Source organism: Coturnix japonica, chromosome 6, assembly GCF_054131305.1.
Source record: "Coturnix japonica strain WE chromosome 6, WE-NBRP24, whole genome shotgun sequence".
NCBI classification, from domain to species: domain Eukaryota; kingdom Metazoa; phylum Chordata; class Aves; order Galliformes; family Phasianidae; genus Coturnix; species Coturnix japonica.
The window spans coordinates 23,218,052-23,235,476 of record NC_140668.1 but is presented as its reverse complement, the minus strand read 5'-3'; the positions used below and the strand labels follow the sequence as shown (position 1 = coordinate 23,235,476).

The 17,425-nt window shown below is 60.3% G+C and overlaps 3 protein-coding genes across 7 annotated transcripts; 1 reads left to right on the top strand and 2 right to left on the bottom strand.

The window, feature by feature from the left end:
- Nucleotides 1–146: 146 nt before the first annotated feature.
- Nucleotides 147–12,257, top strand: ZNRF1 (zinc and ring finger 1). Its single transcript, XM_015873618.3, has 5 exons — nucleotides 147–566; nucleotides 10,182–10,277; nucleotides 10,590–10,695; nucleotides 10,776–10,866; nucleotides 10,973–12,257. The coding sequence occupies exons 1-4, from the start codon at nucleotides 149–151 to the stop codon at nucleotides 10,831–10,833; spliced, it is 678 nt and encodes a 225-aa protein (XP_015729104.1). The 5' UTR covers nucleotides 147–148; the 3' UTR covers nucleotides 10,834–10,866; nucleotides 10,973–12,257.
- LDHD (lactate dehydrogenase D) lies at nucleotides 12,231–15,307 on the bottom strand. 5 transcript variants are annotated; one of them, XM_015873613.3, is made up of 11 exons: nucleotides 15,171–15,307; nucleotides 14,981–15,093; nucleotides 14,766–14,907; nucleotides 14,553–14,694; nucleotides 13,778–13,937; nucleotides 13,512–13,711; nucleotides 13,250–13,381; nucleotides 12,980–13,107; nucleotides 12,806–12,896; nucleotides 12,625–12,736; nucleotides 12,231–12,544 (listed from the first exon to the last, which is right to left on the bottom strand). In XM_015873613.3, the coding sequence occupies exons 1-11, from the start codon at nucleotides 15,231–15,233 to the stop codon at nucleotides 12,379–12,381; spliced, it is 1,449 nt and encodes a 482-aa protein (XP_015729099.1). In that variant the 5' UTR covers nucleotides 15,234–15,307; the 3' UTR covers nucleotides 12,231–12,378. The 5 variants fall into 5 exon arrangements, with proteins under 5 accessions (XP_015729099.1, XP_015729101.1, XP_085407801.1 ...); XM_015873615.3 differs by having other exon boundaries at nucleotides 13,250–13,378; XM_085551675.1 differs by having other exon boundaries at nucleotides 13,250–13,378; nucleotides 13,512–13,937.
- A 282-nt stretch (nucleotides 15,308–15,589) lies between these two features.
- LOC107319077 (chymotrypsinogen A-like) lies at nucleotides 15,590–17,323 on the bottom strand. The gene is made up of 7 exons (XM_015873617.3): nucleotides 17,182–17,323; nucleotides 16,981–17,084; nucleotides 16,803–16,882; nucleotides 16,645–16,723; nucleotides 16,101–16,281; nucleotides 15,880–16,013; nucleotides 15,590–15,779 (listed from the first exon to the last, which is right to left on the bottom strand). The coding sequence occupies exons 1-7, from the start codon at nucleotides 17,243–17,245 to the stop codon at nucleotides 15,618–15,620; spliced, it is 804 nt and encodes a 267-aa protein (XP_015729103.2). The 5' UTR covers nucleotides 17,246–17,323; the 3' UTR covers nucleotides 15,590–15,617.
- Nucleotides 17,324–17,425: the final 102 nt, after the last annotated feature.

Genomic DNA, 17,425 nt, shown 5'->3' with positions numbered 1-17,425 from the left:
CTCCCCCCCCCCGCCCCCGTCCCCTTTCCCCTCCCCGTCCCTTCCCCCGCTTCCTTCCGCCTCCTCTCGCCGCCCGGCGCGGGCCCCGTTCCCCTTGGCGGGGGGGGGGGGGCGCTGCGGCTCGGCTCCCTCCGGCCCCGCGCTGCCCATGGGGGGCAAGCAGAGCACGGCCGCCCGCTCGCGGGGCCCTTTCCCGGGGGTGTCGACGGATGACAGCGCCGTGCCGCCGCCGGGGGGGCCGCCCCCCTTCGGCCATTACCGGGCGGGCGGCGGCGGCGCCATGGGGCTGCGCAGCCGCTCCGTCAGCTCGGTGGCCGGCATGGGCATGGACCCCGCGGCCGCCGGAGCCGTCCCCTTCGGGCTGTACGGCCGAGCGGCGGGGGAGGCCGAGCGGGCCCCGGGCGGCGGAGGGCCGGGGACAGACTCCACGTACGCCCATGGCAACGGTTACCAGGAGACGGGAGGCGGTCACCATAGAGACGGGATGCTCTACCTGGGCGCCCGGGCCTCGCTGGCCGATGCGCTGCCCCTGCACATCGCGCCGCGCTGGTTCAGCTCGCACAGCGGTGAGTGCCGGAGCCGCGGCCCCTTCCCCCGCCAGCCCTCGATTCTTCCCGGCTCCCCCTTTCCCTCGTATCGCTCTGCCCCTTATGCAGGTTCCCACCTGCCCCGGATCCCCCCGGCTCTGTCTTGCCCCGTTTCCCATTAGCCCCAATTTTCCCGCAGCCCTCGTCTCCTCCTTTCCCCGGTTCCCTACAGCTCTGGCTTCCTCTTGTTCTCCACTTCCTCTCTCTCCCTCCAGCTGCTGCTTCCCTTTATCCCCAGCTTCCCCCATTTTCCCCTAGCCCTCTCCCCTGTCTTCTCCCTATTCCCTCCCAAACCTATTCTCCCCAGTTCCCCCCAGCCTTGGCGTCCCCCATTTCCTGCTAACCCCAGTTCCCTCCTTCCCTTGCTCCACCTAGCTCTGGTTTCCCCCATTTTTTCCTCACATCTTCCCCTGATGCCCCCAATTTTCTCAGTTTCTCCTTCTTCTTCTCCCCATCTTCTGGTTCCCCAAAGCCTCAGCTTTCTCCATTTCCTCTTGGCCCATTCCCCTGGCTCCCACCAGTCTCCCCTTCCCCCCATTTTCCCCTGTCCCCTTCCCCTCGTTCCCCCCAACCCCAGCCTTCTCCCACTTTCCCTTGGCCCCTTTTTCTCACTTCTCTTAGCTCCTGGTTGTCCCCAGCTTCCCCACTTGTGACCCAGCTGCCCAGTAAAGAATATGGGAAGGGGTGCTGCCCTGCTTTGCTCAACCCTAAATGATTCCCCCTCTGCTCCTGGGATTGGGGTTGGTACTGTGCAGTTGTGTCAAGGTCAAGGCAGGAATGAGTGGTGGGAGGAGGAGGTTTACTGCAGGGGAGATGTTCTGGCCCTAGGGATATGCCATCTGCCCAGGGCTTGAAGGGGTAAACAGCCTTGAGGTTGGTGTGAGGATGCTGGGGCTCGAGCCCTGGCTCTTGAAGACTGGCTGCAGCTCCTCATGCTGCTTTTGGAACTGTGTGTAGGGATGTCAGGGAGGGACAGCAGTTCTTGTGCCTCAGGTACTGGGACAAGGCACTCCAAAATAAGATGTAGGAATGTTTGTCCTTTGTTTCACATGGTAAAGGGCCAGGGAGAGGCTGGAGCGGGTTTCCTTGTTCCAGCCAGTTGGCACTGTTGTGATACAGATGAGGAAGCAGAGGAGGAACAACCTGCCTCATGGGGCTGGGGAGAAGCTGGGTGCTCCCACAGGAAACGTGTGGGGCTGAGGGAGGGCTGGGATTGCCCCCACTAACCCCCGGGGCTTGGACTGTGGTGCCTGGGAAGAGCTGTGTGTGAGCAGCAGGGCTGTGTCACTGACCCACTTCTGGCTGGGCACAGTGAGCAGGGTGGGAGGTCCTCCCCTCCCTCCTGGCTGGAGGGAAGTCATTTCAGGGATGTCTCCTCGCGTTTCCTGGAACAGTGTGGGATTTCTCTCCCTTTACTGCCTTTTCAAGTGTTCTCGACACATGACGTGGTCTGGGAATTTCATAATATGTCTTGGGACAGTGCCTCATTTTCAGGAAGGCCTGAAGCTGAACTGGTGAACGAGCCAAGTGCCAAGCAAGGATCGTGGGGCCTGTTTTCCTACGTCCATCTTGGGCTTTTTCCCCTTGCCCAGGCTCTGGGGGCTGCCTTTCTCAGAGCTGTGTGGAGCACGATGCCCCAGGCCCTGTTGATCCAGAGGAGCTGACAGCATGCAGCAGGGCCTGAGCGCTGAGCAGACTTCCCACTACTGTGACCTTGTGCTGCTGTGCAGCATCCTTTGGGTATTGTGAATGAGGAGAGGGGCTCTGTTCCCTCTAGCCAAGCTTTTGGTGAGCCTTGTGCTGCTATATGGAGGCTGCACTGCAGGAACGCCTCATAACAGAGCTGTGTGTAGAGGTGGTTGCTCACAGGCGATGACATTTCGGTGGTACTTCTCAAACTGCAATGCCAAGAGGCAAAAAGCTGATTGTGAGAATAAGCTGACTGCAAAATGGAGTGAGCTGTTTGCATCCGCTGATGTGAATTGGTGCGATGCTGCTCAGTGGAGCCCACTGCCCTTGGAGAATCACAGTGCAGGCGGTAGGAGCTGCTGTGAGAGCCGTGGTGCCTCTTTTGGGGCCCTCTGAGAGTGTTTGAGCTGCACTGAAGCGTGCACAGGTGGCAGTGAGAGCAGTTTGGTCCGTGCCAAAGCCTCTCCTGGTGGTGTTTCTTCCCTTTTGCTAATTAATAGCAAAAGGATGCTAACAACTTCTTGTTGGAAAACTTGGGGTTTATGAAGCTTCTGTGCTCTTGTGCTTAGTGTAAGAGGTTAATGGATCATCTGGAGATGGTATGGAGAGGGGAAGGAGGCCAGCTTAGGATGGCAGGAATGTTAACAAACCTTCCATGCTTGCAGCAGGGCAGGCTGGCGGCATGCGCTCCTTTCTTCATCGACCTGCTCCATTCCATCAGCCCCAGAAAGTGCTTAAGCAGCAGCGTGCCGGTAAATGGAGAGGAGCTTTGATGTTGCTGCGCGTGACTCTCCCTGCTCAATCCAAAGGATGTCTTGAGGGCAGGGATGAAGAGCCCCATGGGTATGGCAAGCTGAAGCAGGAGGACATGTGCCTGGGGAGTGTCTGCACAGCCCATTCCATGGTACGGGTCTGGAGAGCAGCTCCTGGTCCTGCTGCCTTTTGCCTCTGCACAGGGAGGGGGTAACAGGGCTGCAGACCTGGGTGCTGCCTGTGTCAGCACATGGGGAAGGCTCCCTCTTGGGCTTGTTCTTCCAGCGCTTTGGGGGAAGTGCATCCTTTGTATCTCAGCAGAACAACAAGAAGCTACTGGGGGTAAGGCGCTGTTGCTGCAGCACAGTGCTTGCAATAGTGGATGAATGGGTGGACTTGGCACCTCCTTGCTCTCCTTAGCTGTGCTGCTGGGTCTGTGTCCCTCTGTCCCCCTCTCTGTAGTGACTGCACCTCCCTGGGTGAGCGGATCCCATTTCCTGATGAGGATTTCCCTAGGTGTGTCTACCATTCAAGTGAGCTGCTCCATTTCCACCTGAAACTGCTCTGGGCTTTCTGTGTCTGTGTGGGCTTTTGTACCTTACGCTGTTGGGAGATGGCAAAGCAGCTTGTGCAGCTTTGGAGCTCTCTCTTGGTTCCTGACCACCCTGCCCCTGCAGCTTTGTGATGGGGAGACCTTGGCAGAGCCCACACTGGGAGGAAGAATGCAGAAAAAAGAGACATGCGGCTCAACACTACGTGTCTCCTGGGTTATGTTGTTCTCTTAGTACTGCTCTTGTTACTCAGCTTCATCAGAGGATCTCAGGGAGTTTGCAAAGGCTGTAAGTAGCTTAAAGTTTGTATGGAAGTCCTTCTCATTGCCCAAAGTTCTTGAGTGTTTGAAGCTCCAGCAAATCCATATCTCACTGTCAGCCAGTGAACCCTAAGAAGGGCCTGGCTCACGTTTCTGTGCAGTGCCATCAGGGGTGGCACACCAACAAACTATGTCCTGGATGTTGGGAGCAGCAAGGAGGTGAGGTCTCCTCTGCTCGGTGGGATGTTGCCTTCCAGCTGCTTTGCATCCTTTGCTGGGCAGGCCTGCAGCTATGAAAAGAAGTGTTAAGCAGTGCTGGATTCAGCCCTGGGGAAAGGACTCCCCTGCTGGAGGAAGAGCTGAAGGTGGATGGATGGATGTCCTGGCATGGGGCACACCTGTGGTTGTCTCACCAGTGCTCAGTGACCCTAGCTCAGGGGCTTTCTACATCAACAAAGGAAAGCTTTGTTGTAGCTCGCTCATCAGTGAGCTGCTGGAGGGAGGCTGTGCTCAGCTATGGCTTTCCTGCCACCATCTCCTCAAGAAGTGAGCATCATGTGTGCTGCCCCTCACATCTGCAGAAACCTGCTGTGGCAAACATGGTTTTGCCAGTGGAAATTTCCAGAGGAGGTGCTCCTCAGACTGTCTGCCTGTTGGTGCTGGTGTCTGTGGGAGAAGCAGTACAGGAGCAGTCCTGACAGCCCCCCAGGCCAGCAGTATTCAGCAGAGGAGCACTGGGGACGGGACAGCTCTGCTGGAAGAAAGAAGCCCGGAAAGCAGAAGGCAGGAAATTCAGGCATGTCTTTAATGCACACTAGCAGCCTGGAGATGAAGATAAGTGTGTCACTGTTGGCATGGTGCGTGAGCAGCCGGCAGTGGTTGTTATCCCCCAGCTCCACAATGAGCGCCCTGTGGAGTCCCTTGGCTGCTGTGCCCAGGCGCTGCTTACCATACTGCTAGCAGGCTTGGCTGGGTTCGTTCCCCTCTAACCCTGCATGTAAACCAGAGCAGGAGAGCTGCATGCCCTCCCTGCTCTGTGTATGTGCTCCAGAGTGATGCTCTCGTGCTCCTGGGTTGACCCACTTCCAGCCAGGATCGTCTTCCTGGCCTGTGGCATAACTTTGTTCCGTGCTGGTTGTTTTGCTGGTATGTTTGTTCCAGCAAACAACCGTACAGGCTTCTTAGTCATTAATACACTATTAGGGTGCCGATAAATTAACGTAGACATCTCTAGGAGAGGAGTGGGCCTGGGGTTGGCCAGCAGAGCTCTGAGAATCACAGGAGGGTGCTGTTAAATGTTGGAGAAAAACCATTTGGGGAGGAGCAAAAAACAAGTATTCTCCTTTCTGATATGATCTGCTGGACGCCAAATCAGACAGCACAACTCATCATCTGAATGAGCTCCCTGCGCCGAGGCACCCAGTGCTGCTGTGTGTCTGCAGAGTGCACCTCGCCCTGCTGCTGTGCTGGAAGGATCGTGCCTGCTGCAGGCAGCACCCGAGGAGGCCCTGTGCGCTGCGGAAGCCCCGTGGAGCTGCAGCTGCAGGAAGCTGTGTGCATGGGGCCTCTCCACGTGCTGCTGCGCGGCGTTTCCGTGGGCAGAGACCGGCCACCCGCGTTTCCTGCCTGCGGGGAGGGGAGCGTTTCTCTCGCTGCATTTCAGCCCTGGGCTGGGAGAAAATCTGAGAGGTGGTGTCGCCTGCTGAGGCTTCTACAGGGGCTGGTGCTCGGGGCTGGATCGCTGCCCCTTCCCTTCCTGCCCCTGGTGCTGTTGGGGTGGCTGTGGGGCAGGAGCAGAGGGGGAGTTCCAGCCTGCGCATGCCGCTGTGGGCCTCTTGCTCACAGCAGAGGAGTGAGACCACGTGCTCTGAGCCGCAGCCTTGCAGGGGAGCAGTGGAAAGATTGACCCTTCTGCCGATTTTAGCAGGAATTTCCAAGGGCTGAGCTTCCCGTCCAGCCTGCTGACGCCGTGCTGGTAACAGAGGGACTATCCCCCTACCAGGCAGAGCAGTAGAACTGGGCTGGGCCCTGCCAAGGCTCCGCAGCACAAGGAATTGAACCGAAGCGGCTCAGCACCATTTCTATCCCTGGCAGGAAGGCCGACTTGACAACAGTGGTATTTTTAGAGTCCCAGCTGCCTGCAAGGCACGAGGAGGAACGCGGCAGCAGGGGATTTGTAAGGGCTTCTGCCTGTGCCTCCAGCCTGCCCCTCTCCCTGGGGTCTGGTACCTCCCCCCATGCAACCCCGAGCACTCAGCTGGTAGCAGCCATTTGCCCGGGGTTGGTTTGGATGAGTTTTGGTCCCCACAGGTTGGTGGGGAGCAGGGAGCAGCTCTCTGGGGGCTCAGGTTTGATGCGTGGGGGCTGGGAGGCAGTGAGGAAGTCCCACGGCTGTGTGTTTCTGGCAGTTCTGTGGGCTTAAAGCCTAGAGAATTACATTAGAGCCTGGTATGGGAGGGCTTTGGGGGTGGGTTTTTGGGGAAGGCTATTGAGGGAAAGCCTGTGTTTCTTGTGATGGAGCAGTTCATTTGGGAGCCTGGCTCTGCTGGTGATGGAGTTGCTTTTTATCCGAAGTGCTGCAGAGGAATGAGATCCACCATTCAGACCATCCATCGCAGGCCTCTGTACAGCTGTAACTGGGAGGATGAGGGAAGGCTGTCCCTATCCATGTGGCTTAAATTCGCATCTGGGGGGAGGTGGAGCTGCTCTTGTGCCTCAGGTGCTGTGGGGGAGCGTTCCATGGGACACAGAAGTGGTGTCCTGGGTGCTGCATGGCAGCTTGAGCCCATGGCTGCCTCCCAAGGTGGTGCCTTGCTGGTGGTGCTCACAGGCAGCCCATCTCCTTCGCGTGTGAAATATTCTGGAGGCAAAAGGCAGTCTCACGAACTGGCCCTTTGGATGCAGGACTCCTCTGCTTCGCGTTGCCATTCTGGGGAATGCTAAAATTAGCTGTGTGCTATTCCTTAGGCAGCCCATTCCCTGCACTGGGGGTGTTCCTGTGCTAGCACAGGGCTGCCAGGGGGACCTGCGGGCTGCAGTTCCCAGCACATGCTGGAGGGAGCAGGAGGGAGATACCACCTGTGACATCAGGACCTGTGTTTGGCAAGTGTGATTGCGGCCACAGAAGGGCTTCTGTGTGCGCTGCCTCCGCCCCCCAGGAAGGTGGGATGCTTCCTTCCCACCCTGGCCCTGCCCTTGTGGCTTTCTGCACCTCCCTGCAGCTATGAATCAGGAGGAAGGATGCCTATGTGGCCTTAGGAACAAGGCCGGAGTGCTCGGCTCCTTCCTGCCTACGTGTCTCTCCTTGCGTGCACCCCGTGCTGCCATCCACACCTCCATGGCAGTGTGGGCACATGGCACCCCGTGTCCTGCAGGGCTGTGCTGGGTGCACACTGAATCAGGAGCTTCTTTGGCCTCCTATCAAAGTGGTTTTGTCATTCACTTGTTAGGCAGGAGCTGAACCAAGGGTGCTTTTCAGCTCTTTGGCTGTTCCCATGTCACTTGGGAAGCTGTGGCCACCGGGTGTTACACACCAGCCTGAAGGCCAGAGGCTGGGAGGTGTCACATCTCCAGTGGGATCCAATAGTTCCAATAGTTCTCTCATTTCTCCTACCTGGCCACATCCTCACCTGGTGCGGGGCAGCTCACTTTGATGTAGTGGTGCTTTTGACCCCATCAGTGTTAACCATGGGGCTTTTTCAGTGCTTTTAGGACCTGCTGGAGGCTTCAGAGGTTCCCAGCTCTGCTCTGCTTGGGTCTCTAAAATTAACCATGTAACCTTCCTAAAAATACTCTGAGGGCAGCAGCCCCTGGAGGGCCACGAGTGCTGCTTGCTCATGGTTTCTAGAGCGAGCCATCAGAGAGATGAGGTCACCCAGCAACGCATGCTTCACAGCCCTGGAAAGCCCTTGTCTTCCTCAATGCCTCCTGCCAGGATGCCTTGTCCTCAGAGCCCGTGCTGATGGGGTGCATGGGGTCCCGTGCCGTCCAGGCCAGGGTTGTCACTGAGAGCCCATCCTGCATCACAGGGGCCTTCCCTGAGCATCATGGTGGGAGGAATAGCTGAGCCCTTCCCCTCCTTCTCTTTTTTGAGGTGTGTGGGAGGAGGACGGGAAGGGCTATAGGAGGAGGGAGGGAAGGAGCTGAATTTTCCATGAGCAGCTGTCTGAACGTTATCTCCTGTGTTGCTTGGGCTGGCGGCTTCAGCAGGATTAATTAAGGGAGGTTTTGGGGAAGGCAGTAAAAAGCAGGGCCCTGCACGGGGGCCAGCTCCGAGCCCCAGCATCCATCTCAGTGCCTGGAATGCAGGTGGATGCTGCAGCGCAGTGACCCACACAGAAATGGCTGCATCCACCTGCTCCCCAAAATCTCACCTAGCAGTGGGGTGAAGCCCTTCCCCTATGGGTCGCTGTGTCTGCAGCCCAGCCCCTCGCGGTGCCCCTCACCCACGTTTGGGGCCAGCTGTCCACCTCAGGGACCCCCAGCAGCATCGCCTCTGCCAGCTGCTCTCACCATGCCAAGCATTTGTGCAGACAGCTGGGGTGCAGCGCAGCCCCCACCCTGCAGCCTAATTGTGCTCCTTGCTCTGCTCCAGACGGGGGGGATTCATGCCTTTTCATGATGCTTTTTATGTTGTTTTCCCCCCCATCTCATAAAATGTAGAGCTAGGAAAGTCCTTGGCCCAGCTCTGCACCACTCGGGGGCCTCTCCCTAGGGTGATGCCCTACATTTGTGCGGCACCCCGTGTCCTTGCAGTGGGGTCACAGTGGGAGGGCTGTGTGCCTCTCTTTGCCCTCCTCGCGTGTCTCAGAGGGTGCTGCTGGATCTGGAGCAGCCGTTGAAAATAGCACATCAGCATGGAACAAAAGGGGGGACCGCAGTTTTACCAGCACTAGTGCTGGAGGAAACGAGGTCTGATGGAGACGTGGCCCTTCCTGGCAGCTCACTCCAGTTCAGGAGCTGCTGAGCGGAGCTGCCCAGAACATGGGACGTCACGGCTGACGATGGGGCTGGTGCAGGAGGGACGGGGCTGGCAGTGCCCAGTTCAGCCAGGGACAGGAGTGCGTCCCACACAGGGAGCAGGCTGGGAGGCTATCTGAGCCCTTGCTATAAATATACCAGCAGGGTAAACACTCAGGAGAGGAAAAAATGCTATTTAAGCCAACGGGTGCTGCTGCCACGAGATTTGAATTGGTCAGGGGTAAATTTAGGCTGGTGATGAGACGGCAGATTGTGATGGGCCCATCCAGCTCCAGCCTGGGATCCTTTGGGGAGTGGGGTGCAGCCCTGGTTACCACTAGTGAGTGCTCAAATGCGGGGCAGTTCTCTGCCCTTCTCAGCTCCCTCCATTCCAAGGACCCCAAAACCCCCCAGCCCCATCTGCTCGGTGGCAAACAAGAACTCAATTCATCCTCATTTGTGTACATTCTCTTTCTTTCCCGAACAGGCTTTGCATATATATGAAAAAAGCTCTTAAGCGGCACTGCAGTCAAACCTGATCTGCTTTTAGAAGCTGGGTCCTTATGTTACCCTCTCCATCTCTGCAGGCAGGGATTGCTCGGCATTCTGGTGAAAACCCACGGCAACGGCTGCATGCCCTGGGCTACATCTGCTCAAGCTCAGGGCTGAGCATGGAGTGCAGGAGCCCTGGGAACCTGCGGCTATGTTGGGGTTCTGCTCCCGGTCATGCCCATGTTGCTCACAGCAGCATGTGTGTGCTGCAAGGCAGAGTGCCCACAGGGTGCTGAGCTGGAGCCCCGTGTTAGGAAGTGACTCTGAGGAGCTGGAAGGGTGCAAAACCATCAGGTTAATGTGCTTCACAAATGGCTTGTAGCTGCTTTTAGTGAGCAGAGAAAGGGGACAGGGCTGGAGTGGGCTTAGAGAGTGATGGGGGAGAGGGGTGAGCCACACTGGTTGAAACTAGAGCCCAGAGGACCTGGTAGAGCTCGGGGTGGTGCTGGGGGCCTTTGGGATGTGGAACGGCTTCAGGCACCTCCTGGGTGGACAGAGCTGGCTGTCATGGTGGGGGGGGACACATCCCTGGGTGCTGTGTGCTCCTCGCCCTTTAACGCCTGGGAGCAGCTGGGGCCACGTGTGCTGCACCCTGGCTGGCTCCCCTGCCCTCTGCACAGGGCTGGGGGACGAGTGTCACGCCGGCTGGGTGGCTGTCCCTGTGCCTGCTCTGCGGAGCACCCGGCGCAGGATGAGCGTGCAGCCGGCAGGTGCAGCGTGGGGGCAGTGGCACCATGCAGGTGGGGGACCCTCTGTGCTCCCTGCGACATGGTTGGGCTCTCCTTCCTCCCCCCCCGGCTCAGGAGCTCTTCTCTCCGCTCTCCTTCCAGGTTTCAAGTGCCCCATTTGCTCCAAATCCGTGGCTTCTGATGAGATGGAAATGCACTTTATCATGTGTCTGAGCAAACCTCGCCTCTCCTATAACGGTAAGGGCTGGGGGGGGGCACGGCGTCCTGCCGGCACCGGGACACTGTGAGCAGGCAGGAGGTGCAGGTTGCAGTGTGCCAAGAGGGCTGCGCTCCAGCTGCTCGCTGTCCCGCTTGCTTTTCCTTGGGACCCTTCGTAGCACAGACCTACATTGCTCACCAAGGTGTGCTGTGCCCAGCAGGGCCGTATCCTGCCCTGCAGGGGTGAGGGCAGGTGGAGCAAAGCCCAGCTCAGTGGGGAACATGGGGATGAGCCTCTCCCTGGGCAAGGACACAACGCCCATGTCTCACCGGTGCCCTCCTCCCCTCTAGATGACGTGCTGACCAAGGACGCTGGCGAGTGCGTGATCTGCCTGGAGGAGCTGCTGCAGGGGGACACGATAGCCAGGCTGCCCTGCCTCTGCATCTATCACAAGAGGTAGGCAGGCACAGGAAGCTGTGGTGGCTGGGTGGCAGGGCTTGGCATGGCGTGGCGCTGACCCACTGTCCTCCCTGCAGCTGTATAGATTCCTGGTTTGAAGTGAACAGATCTTGCCCAGAGCATCCTTCTGACTGACCTGTTGGGCGTGCTTGCTGACTTCTCTCTAAGGTGAGTCCATGGCGGGGTGGGGAGTGGGAGGCGAGGAGGACTCCAGGTGTGTGAGCCGGACACGCTGCTGTGCACGCAGTGCTGATGTGGCCTCGTCTCTCGGCAGGGCACCTTGCTACCTGCTGTACCTCCTCTCCCCGTCCCTCCCACCCGCCTGGACTTTTGGGCTGATGTTCAATTCCTCACAGACAGCGAAAACTCAAGAAAAGATCCAACCAACCAGAAACTTGAACCCACTTGGGACAAGGGCGAATCTTGTATTTTATTTCAGTATTTTTATTTTCCGTCTGGTTTTTGGGGGGTGTTTTTTTTTGTTGTTGTTGTTTTTTGGGTGTTTTTTTTTTAATTCAAAGATTAGGAAAAACAAAACAAAACCCCACAAAACAACCGACCGACCACAACACCAAACTGTGGGACAGCCAGGAGAGACGGAGTGAGAAGAGCAGAGCCACCAGCTCTCCCTGCAGCCACAAGGAGGGATCCAGTGCCGAGGGATCCGCCGTCCTCGGCCCAACGCTGCCATGATGTTTGGCTTTTCTCGGCCCAACGCTGCCATGATGTTTGGCTTTTCTCCCCGCGTGGAGCGGCGCTGTTGGGGACAGCGGCCAAACGGAGCACGTGGCAACTTGTCACCGGGCTTGCCTGGCGCCCGCAGGCTGCGCTCGGTTTTTGCACTGACTACACAGGAATTTCCTCCTCTCTCTCATCTCCCTTTTGGAGATCTCCAGCCCGGCCCCAGCAGCGCGTGATGGGGACTCTGCCCCACGCCGGGAGCGGGGCCGCTGCTCTGCCCCTTAGCGGGGTTTGTCTTTCAAGTGTTTACAATGAGAAAAAAAAAGGAAAAAAAGAAAAAAAAAGAAACAAAAAGAAAAAATAACCAAGGAAAAAAAAAAACAAAACAACCGAGATATTAAATGAAGCTTCGTGTTGACTGGCGTGTATTTCAATTTGAGCTTCCCTGCCCCGGTGATGTTTACAGACTGGTCACTCTTTAACTCAGCTATAACCACTCAGAGACTGGACAGCCGCAGCATCCCTCCTCCTCCCCCCGCCGTTGCCAAAACCTCCCCTTGTTCCCATCAAACCTTTTGGGGAGGGGACCTGCGGGTCCTCCTTGGGCCTCGCCAGCGGCCGGCAGGTGAGGGCTCCCTGTTTTATGGCCGCACCCCCGTTCCAGTCCCCTCGTGGCGCAGCGGGCACGTTGTCGTTGGTGAGACCTCCCCTGGCGGTGGCCGTGCCCCCGCACGAAACGTTTCTGTATTTATATATATAAAAAAAGGGGGGGATTGGGGGGGAAACGAGTTCAGAGCTTGGGGGAGCTTCCTTCATTAGTCAAGGTGTTTTGATATGGTATTAAAACAATGTTCAATAAAATATTCACTGTTATTTTATTTCACTGGCGTTCTTGGTGAAGCGGGGGGCCGCTGAGGGGGTACCAGAGCCCCCCCCAGGTCTCCAAAAAGAAGTGGGAGGGTGGGTGGGTGCTCCATGCCTTGCTGTAGGTCGGGGTGCTCACAGCACCTTGCCGGGGTTCATCAGATGGAGGGGGTCCAGCGCATCCTTGATGCGGCGCATGGCCGCCAGCCCCGCAGCACCCCGCTCCTCGCGCAGCAGCGCCCGCTTGCCCAGCCCCACACCGTGCTCCCCGGTGCAGGTGCCACCTGCAGCCAGCGCCCGCCTGAGGACAGGGACAATTTAAGGCTGTCATTGTTGGGGCCATCCCGGGAGCCCCACGCCCACCCAGCACTGCAGCCCCACCTCCCCAGGCGCTCAGTGAAGTCGTGCACGCGCTGCGCTTCATCCGGGTCGTCGGCGTGGAAGACGAGGATGCAGTGGAAGTTACCATCACCCACGTGTCCCACCATGGGGCCTGCGGGGATGGGGGTGAGCGGGGCTGAGGGCACAGTGCCCAGCACAGGGTGGTGGTGGTGTCGCTCACCGGTGAGGCCGGAGTCCCGCAGGTCCCGCTGGGTGTCCAGCACAACATCGGGCAGGCGGGAGATGGGCACGCAGACGTCAGTGGAGTAGCCCTGGGTGGGCAGAGCAGGGCATGGTGCTGGGAACGGGCACAGGGATGGGGACAAGGAGGGGATGCAGTGCTGCCAGACCTCACCTGGCAGCCAGGCCGCAGGGCCAGGGCAGCAAACCAGGCACTGTGCCGTGCAGCCCAGAGCTGCTCACGTTCCTCCGGTGCCTGCGCCCAGGACAGGACAGAGCCACCGTGCAGCTGCACCAGCTCCTCTGTGATGGTGGGAGATGGTGCCAGAGTGGCAGGGACCACGGCAGCTGCCAGCCACCATCCTGCACCAGGACCCCATTGTGCCCCCACCACGGGCAGTCCTCCCCAGCCCGGATCCCCCCCGTTCCCCCTCCCTGTCCCTACCTGCCTGCTGCTGCTGCTCTGCCAGGCTGCGCTGGGAGCCGTGCAGCTCCAGGAACAGCATGGCCACCTCCGGCAGCTCCAGCTGGCTGTAGCGGCTGCAGGCGCCTGCCATCACCTCATCCAGGAGCTCTGCTGGGACGAGACAGCTGGGAACACTGCTGAGGTGTTCCTCAATCCCTGTCTTCATCCCCATCCCTTCTCCACACTCCTTCCCATCCATTTACCATCCCCATCCTACCCCCCCCTTCCCAGCAGCACCCACCAATGCGTGCCACAGGTACGGCCGCCTGCAGCACCTGCACGGTGCAGCCCACAGCATCCCGCACGCTGGGGAAGGTGCAGGCAGCACAGACCACAGCCTCAGGCAGGGGGTGCAGGCGCAGCGTCGCCTGCGTCAGGAAGCCCAGGGTGCCCTCAGATCCCACGAACAGGGAGGTCAGGTCGTAGCCAGCCGCGCTCTTCCTGTGCAGAGAGAGCTGAGCGGGTGCCGTGCAGCTCGGCCCATGGCCCCATTCCATCACCCCATACCTGGCGCTGCGGCCGGGCCCGGCGGTGTGCAGCAGGCTGCCGTCCGGCAGCACCACACGCAGGTTGAGCACATTGGGCCGCATGGTTCCATAGCGCACAGCGTTGGTGCCTGATGCACCCGTGGCCGCCATGCCACACAGCGACGCGTCCGCCCCAGGGTCTGCAGTGGGGACCCGGTGTGCCCAGGGGTCAGCAGCACCACCAGCACGTGGCACCCCTGGGACCCCACCACCCCCAGCCCTTGGGAACCCCACCCCACGCCTGTCTATACTGCACCAAGCATTCCCCACATCACCCAGCTCTGGGAGCACCCCTACCCAGCCCAGAACTGCCCAGCCCTGCCAGAACGCCTTGTCTCCTGGTACCCGCGGCCCCATGGAACCTCCATCCACCCCAGTGCTCCCAGCATCCCTGGCCCTATGGAATATCCCAATGCTCCCAGTATTCCAAGTTCTCCCTGGACACCCCAGTGCCCCCAGCACCCTCGGCCACAGAGGCAGCCCCGGTGCTCCCAGTACTCCAAGTTCTCTGCAGCCATCCCCAGCCCTCCCAGTGCTCCCAGTACCACAGTCCCCATGGCATCCCAGTACACCCAGTGCTCCCCACACCCTTGGCCACATGGACAACTGCAGCACTCCCAGTTCTCCCCACCATCCCATTGCACCCAGCATTCCCAGTGCTCCCAGTGCCCCAAATCCCTCAGCCTGGCCCTGAGTATCACCCCACCAGTGTCACCCCATGAGTGTCACCCCACGCTGCCCAGCACCCCCAGTACCGACGGGGAACCAGAGCCCACTGCCACGAAGATGTGCATTGAGGGCCTTGCGGGTGACGCCAGGCTCCACCGCCACCGAGAAGTCCTCAACGCTCAGCTCCGAGATGGCAGCCATGTGGCTCAGGTTGAAGCAGACGCCGCCCTGGCACAGCACAGCATGTTACGGGCAGCAGCGGGTGGTGGGGGATGTTATGGGGGCTGGGGGCCGCATACCTGCACGGCGTTGACGCCGCCCTCCAGGCCGGTGCCGGTGCCAAAGGGCACCATGGGCACGCGGTGCTGGTGGCACAGGGCCACCATCTCCTGCAGCTGCTCCACGTTTTGGGGCCACACCACGGCGTCGGGCGGCGCACACCTGGTGCAGAGCACAGCGCTCATCGCAGGCCCCATGGCACAGCGCAGCCCCACGGAGCAGCCCCCAGCCCCACCTGTGCATGGACTCATCGTGCCCGTGCTGCTGCCGCACCGCCTCCACCACCGAAACGTTGGGCTCCCCCGCCACAGAGCGCAGGGCCTGCAGCAGGACGGGGGGCAGCGGGGGCTGCGGGAGGGGGGCTGGTCAGAGCATGGTCGGGTCAGCATGTGAGGAGACCCCTCACAGCCCCCGTCCCAACGCACCTGGCTGCAGCACCCGCGCCGCCCCACGGCTCCCACCAGCTGCAGCGCGTGCCGCAGGGCCATGTTGGGCTGGAGCTGTGCCTGGGGCTGCACGTGGTCCCGTGCTCCCAGTTCCCTCCCGCCCGCTGTTAAGGTGGCTCCAGGCACAGCACAGCGCCATGCACAGCGTTATCTGACTGCAGACACACAGCCCTGCACAGCGCGTGGGGTCAGAGTGCAGCACTGCTCGCCTGGCGGCCACAAGGCATTGCAACCAGAAGTCCGCACTTCATCACCAAGTCTGCTTACAAACAGTTGTTCCCTGCACAACCCAGTGTCCCCTGCCCAGCTGGATGCACCCCACTGCTACCAGGTGTCTCCATGTCAAACCACAGCCAGCCATGCCCAGCCCAGGGCTGCAGCAAGAACACAAGAACATGTTGTGGGAGTGAATCTTTATTTGGGGCCTCAGTTGGCTGCCACCACGGAGTCGATCCATTCGCGGAGCTCAGTGACACGAGCATAGACACCAGGTGTGGAGGTGGAGCAGGTGCTGCTGCCCCACGAGACGATGCCCACCAGCGTCCAGGCGCCGTCCTTCTGGCACACCAGCGGGCCACCGGAGTCACCCTGCGGGCAGAGGGGAGAGGATGTGGGTATGGAGCCGGGGGGCTGTGGGCATGGGGAGCAGAGGGCTTGGGGGCCGCGCTTCAGGGCGCAGGGCACCCACCATGCAGGAAGAGCTGCCATCGGCCCCAGCGCACACCATCACGTTGTAGATGCGGAAGCCCCAGTACTCCTTGCACTGCGCGTTGGTGAGCAGGGGAAGGGCCGCTTGCTGCAGGATGGCCGGCGTGTTCTCATCTGTCAGTGATGGGAGGCAGCCATCAGTGCCGGCTCAGCACGGGGCCGGGGGTAAGGAAGGACGGGGATGGGGCCACGCTGTGCTACCTTTGGAGTTGAGGAGCCCCCAGCCCGTGGTGACGCAGGTCATGCCGCCGGGGAAGTCGTCGGTGGCCTGGGGCAGGCAGACGGGCGCCACGCGGGCGTTCAGCTGTGCTGGGGTGGCCAGCTTGATCAGCGTGATGTCGTTGCGGATGGTCAGCGCGCTGTACTTGGGGTTCTTGAAGACCTGTGGCAGCGGCAGCACTGACAGCGCCCGCACCCCAGGGTGGGGTGGGGGGACCACAAAGCCAGCACCGGTGGGAACCCCAGGACCCAGGCAGGGATCCCACCAGCATGGGGACTGGTGGCACCCAGTGGGCAGAGCTCCATCCCTGGGGCACCGGGGACCACACCGGCACACAAACACAAGCACTACCGAGGGATCAAAGGGACCCAGCACCACAAAGGACTCTGTGGGGATGAGAGCCCTGATACAAAGGGACCAAGGAACATGAAGGGACCCGACCCCGCGGATGTGGGGCACCCATCCCCGCGGTGCTGACGGCACTCAGCACGGCACCCACAGACACACACCCCGCGCCGGCCGTACCTTGGCGATGCTCAACCTCTGCACGTCACCAGAGTCCGTCTCCTGGTCGTACTCGCCCAGCACCACGGTGTCAGAGGTCCTGGCCAGGGCAGGCGCTGAGCCCCAGGCACACAGACAGACCCGCTACCGCATCCGCCCCACGGCTGCCCCGCACTTACTTGACCCCACAGTGGGCAGCAGTGACCACCCATTGCTCGCTGATCAGCGACCCGCCGCAGAAGTGGAAGTTGCCGTAGCGCTGCCAGTGAGAGTGGATGTCAGCACCACAGCCATGTTACCCTGTCCCCATCCCCATCCCCATCCCATCCCACTCCCATCCCCACGGTGGTTGCTCACCTGCAGAGAAACCTGCCATGGCCAGGACCCGGGCACGGCCGGCTCCCCGTTGACGATGCGGTTGTAGCCACGGATGACGGGTGTGATGGCGGGCACACCGCAGCCTGCGGGATGGGGACAACCATGGGACCTCAGCCACCTCAGCCCCGTGCCCCAAACCCAGCCCCGTGCCCCCCCAGCTCCCTGCCCTGCCCCACGCACTCGGCAGAGCAGCACGGGCAGAGCCCGCCAGCGCCAGGCAGCCCAGCAGCCACAGCAGAGCCATTGCCACTCGCAGGGAACAGGCTGGGCACGGGGCACAGCGCTTCTTATGGCCGCGGCCACACGCTGACCTTGTGCCGTGACCTCCAGAGATAGCGGCATCGTGTGTGCTTGATCACATAAAGAACAAGCACGTGATCCTAGACAGCCAGCATGGCTTCACCAGGGGAAGGTCATGCTTAAC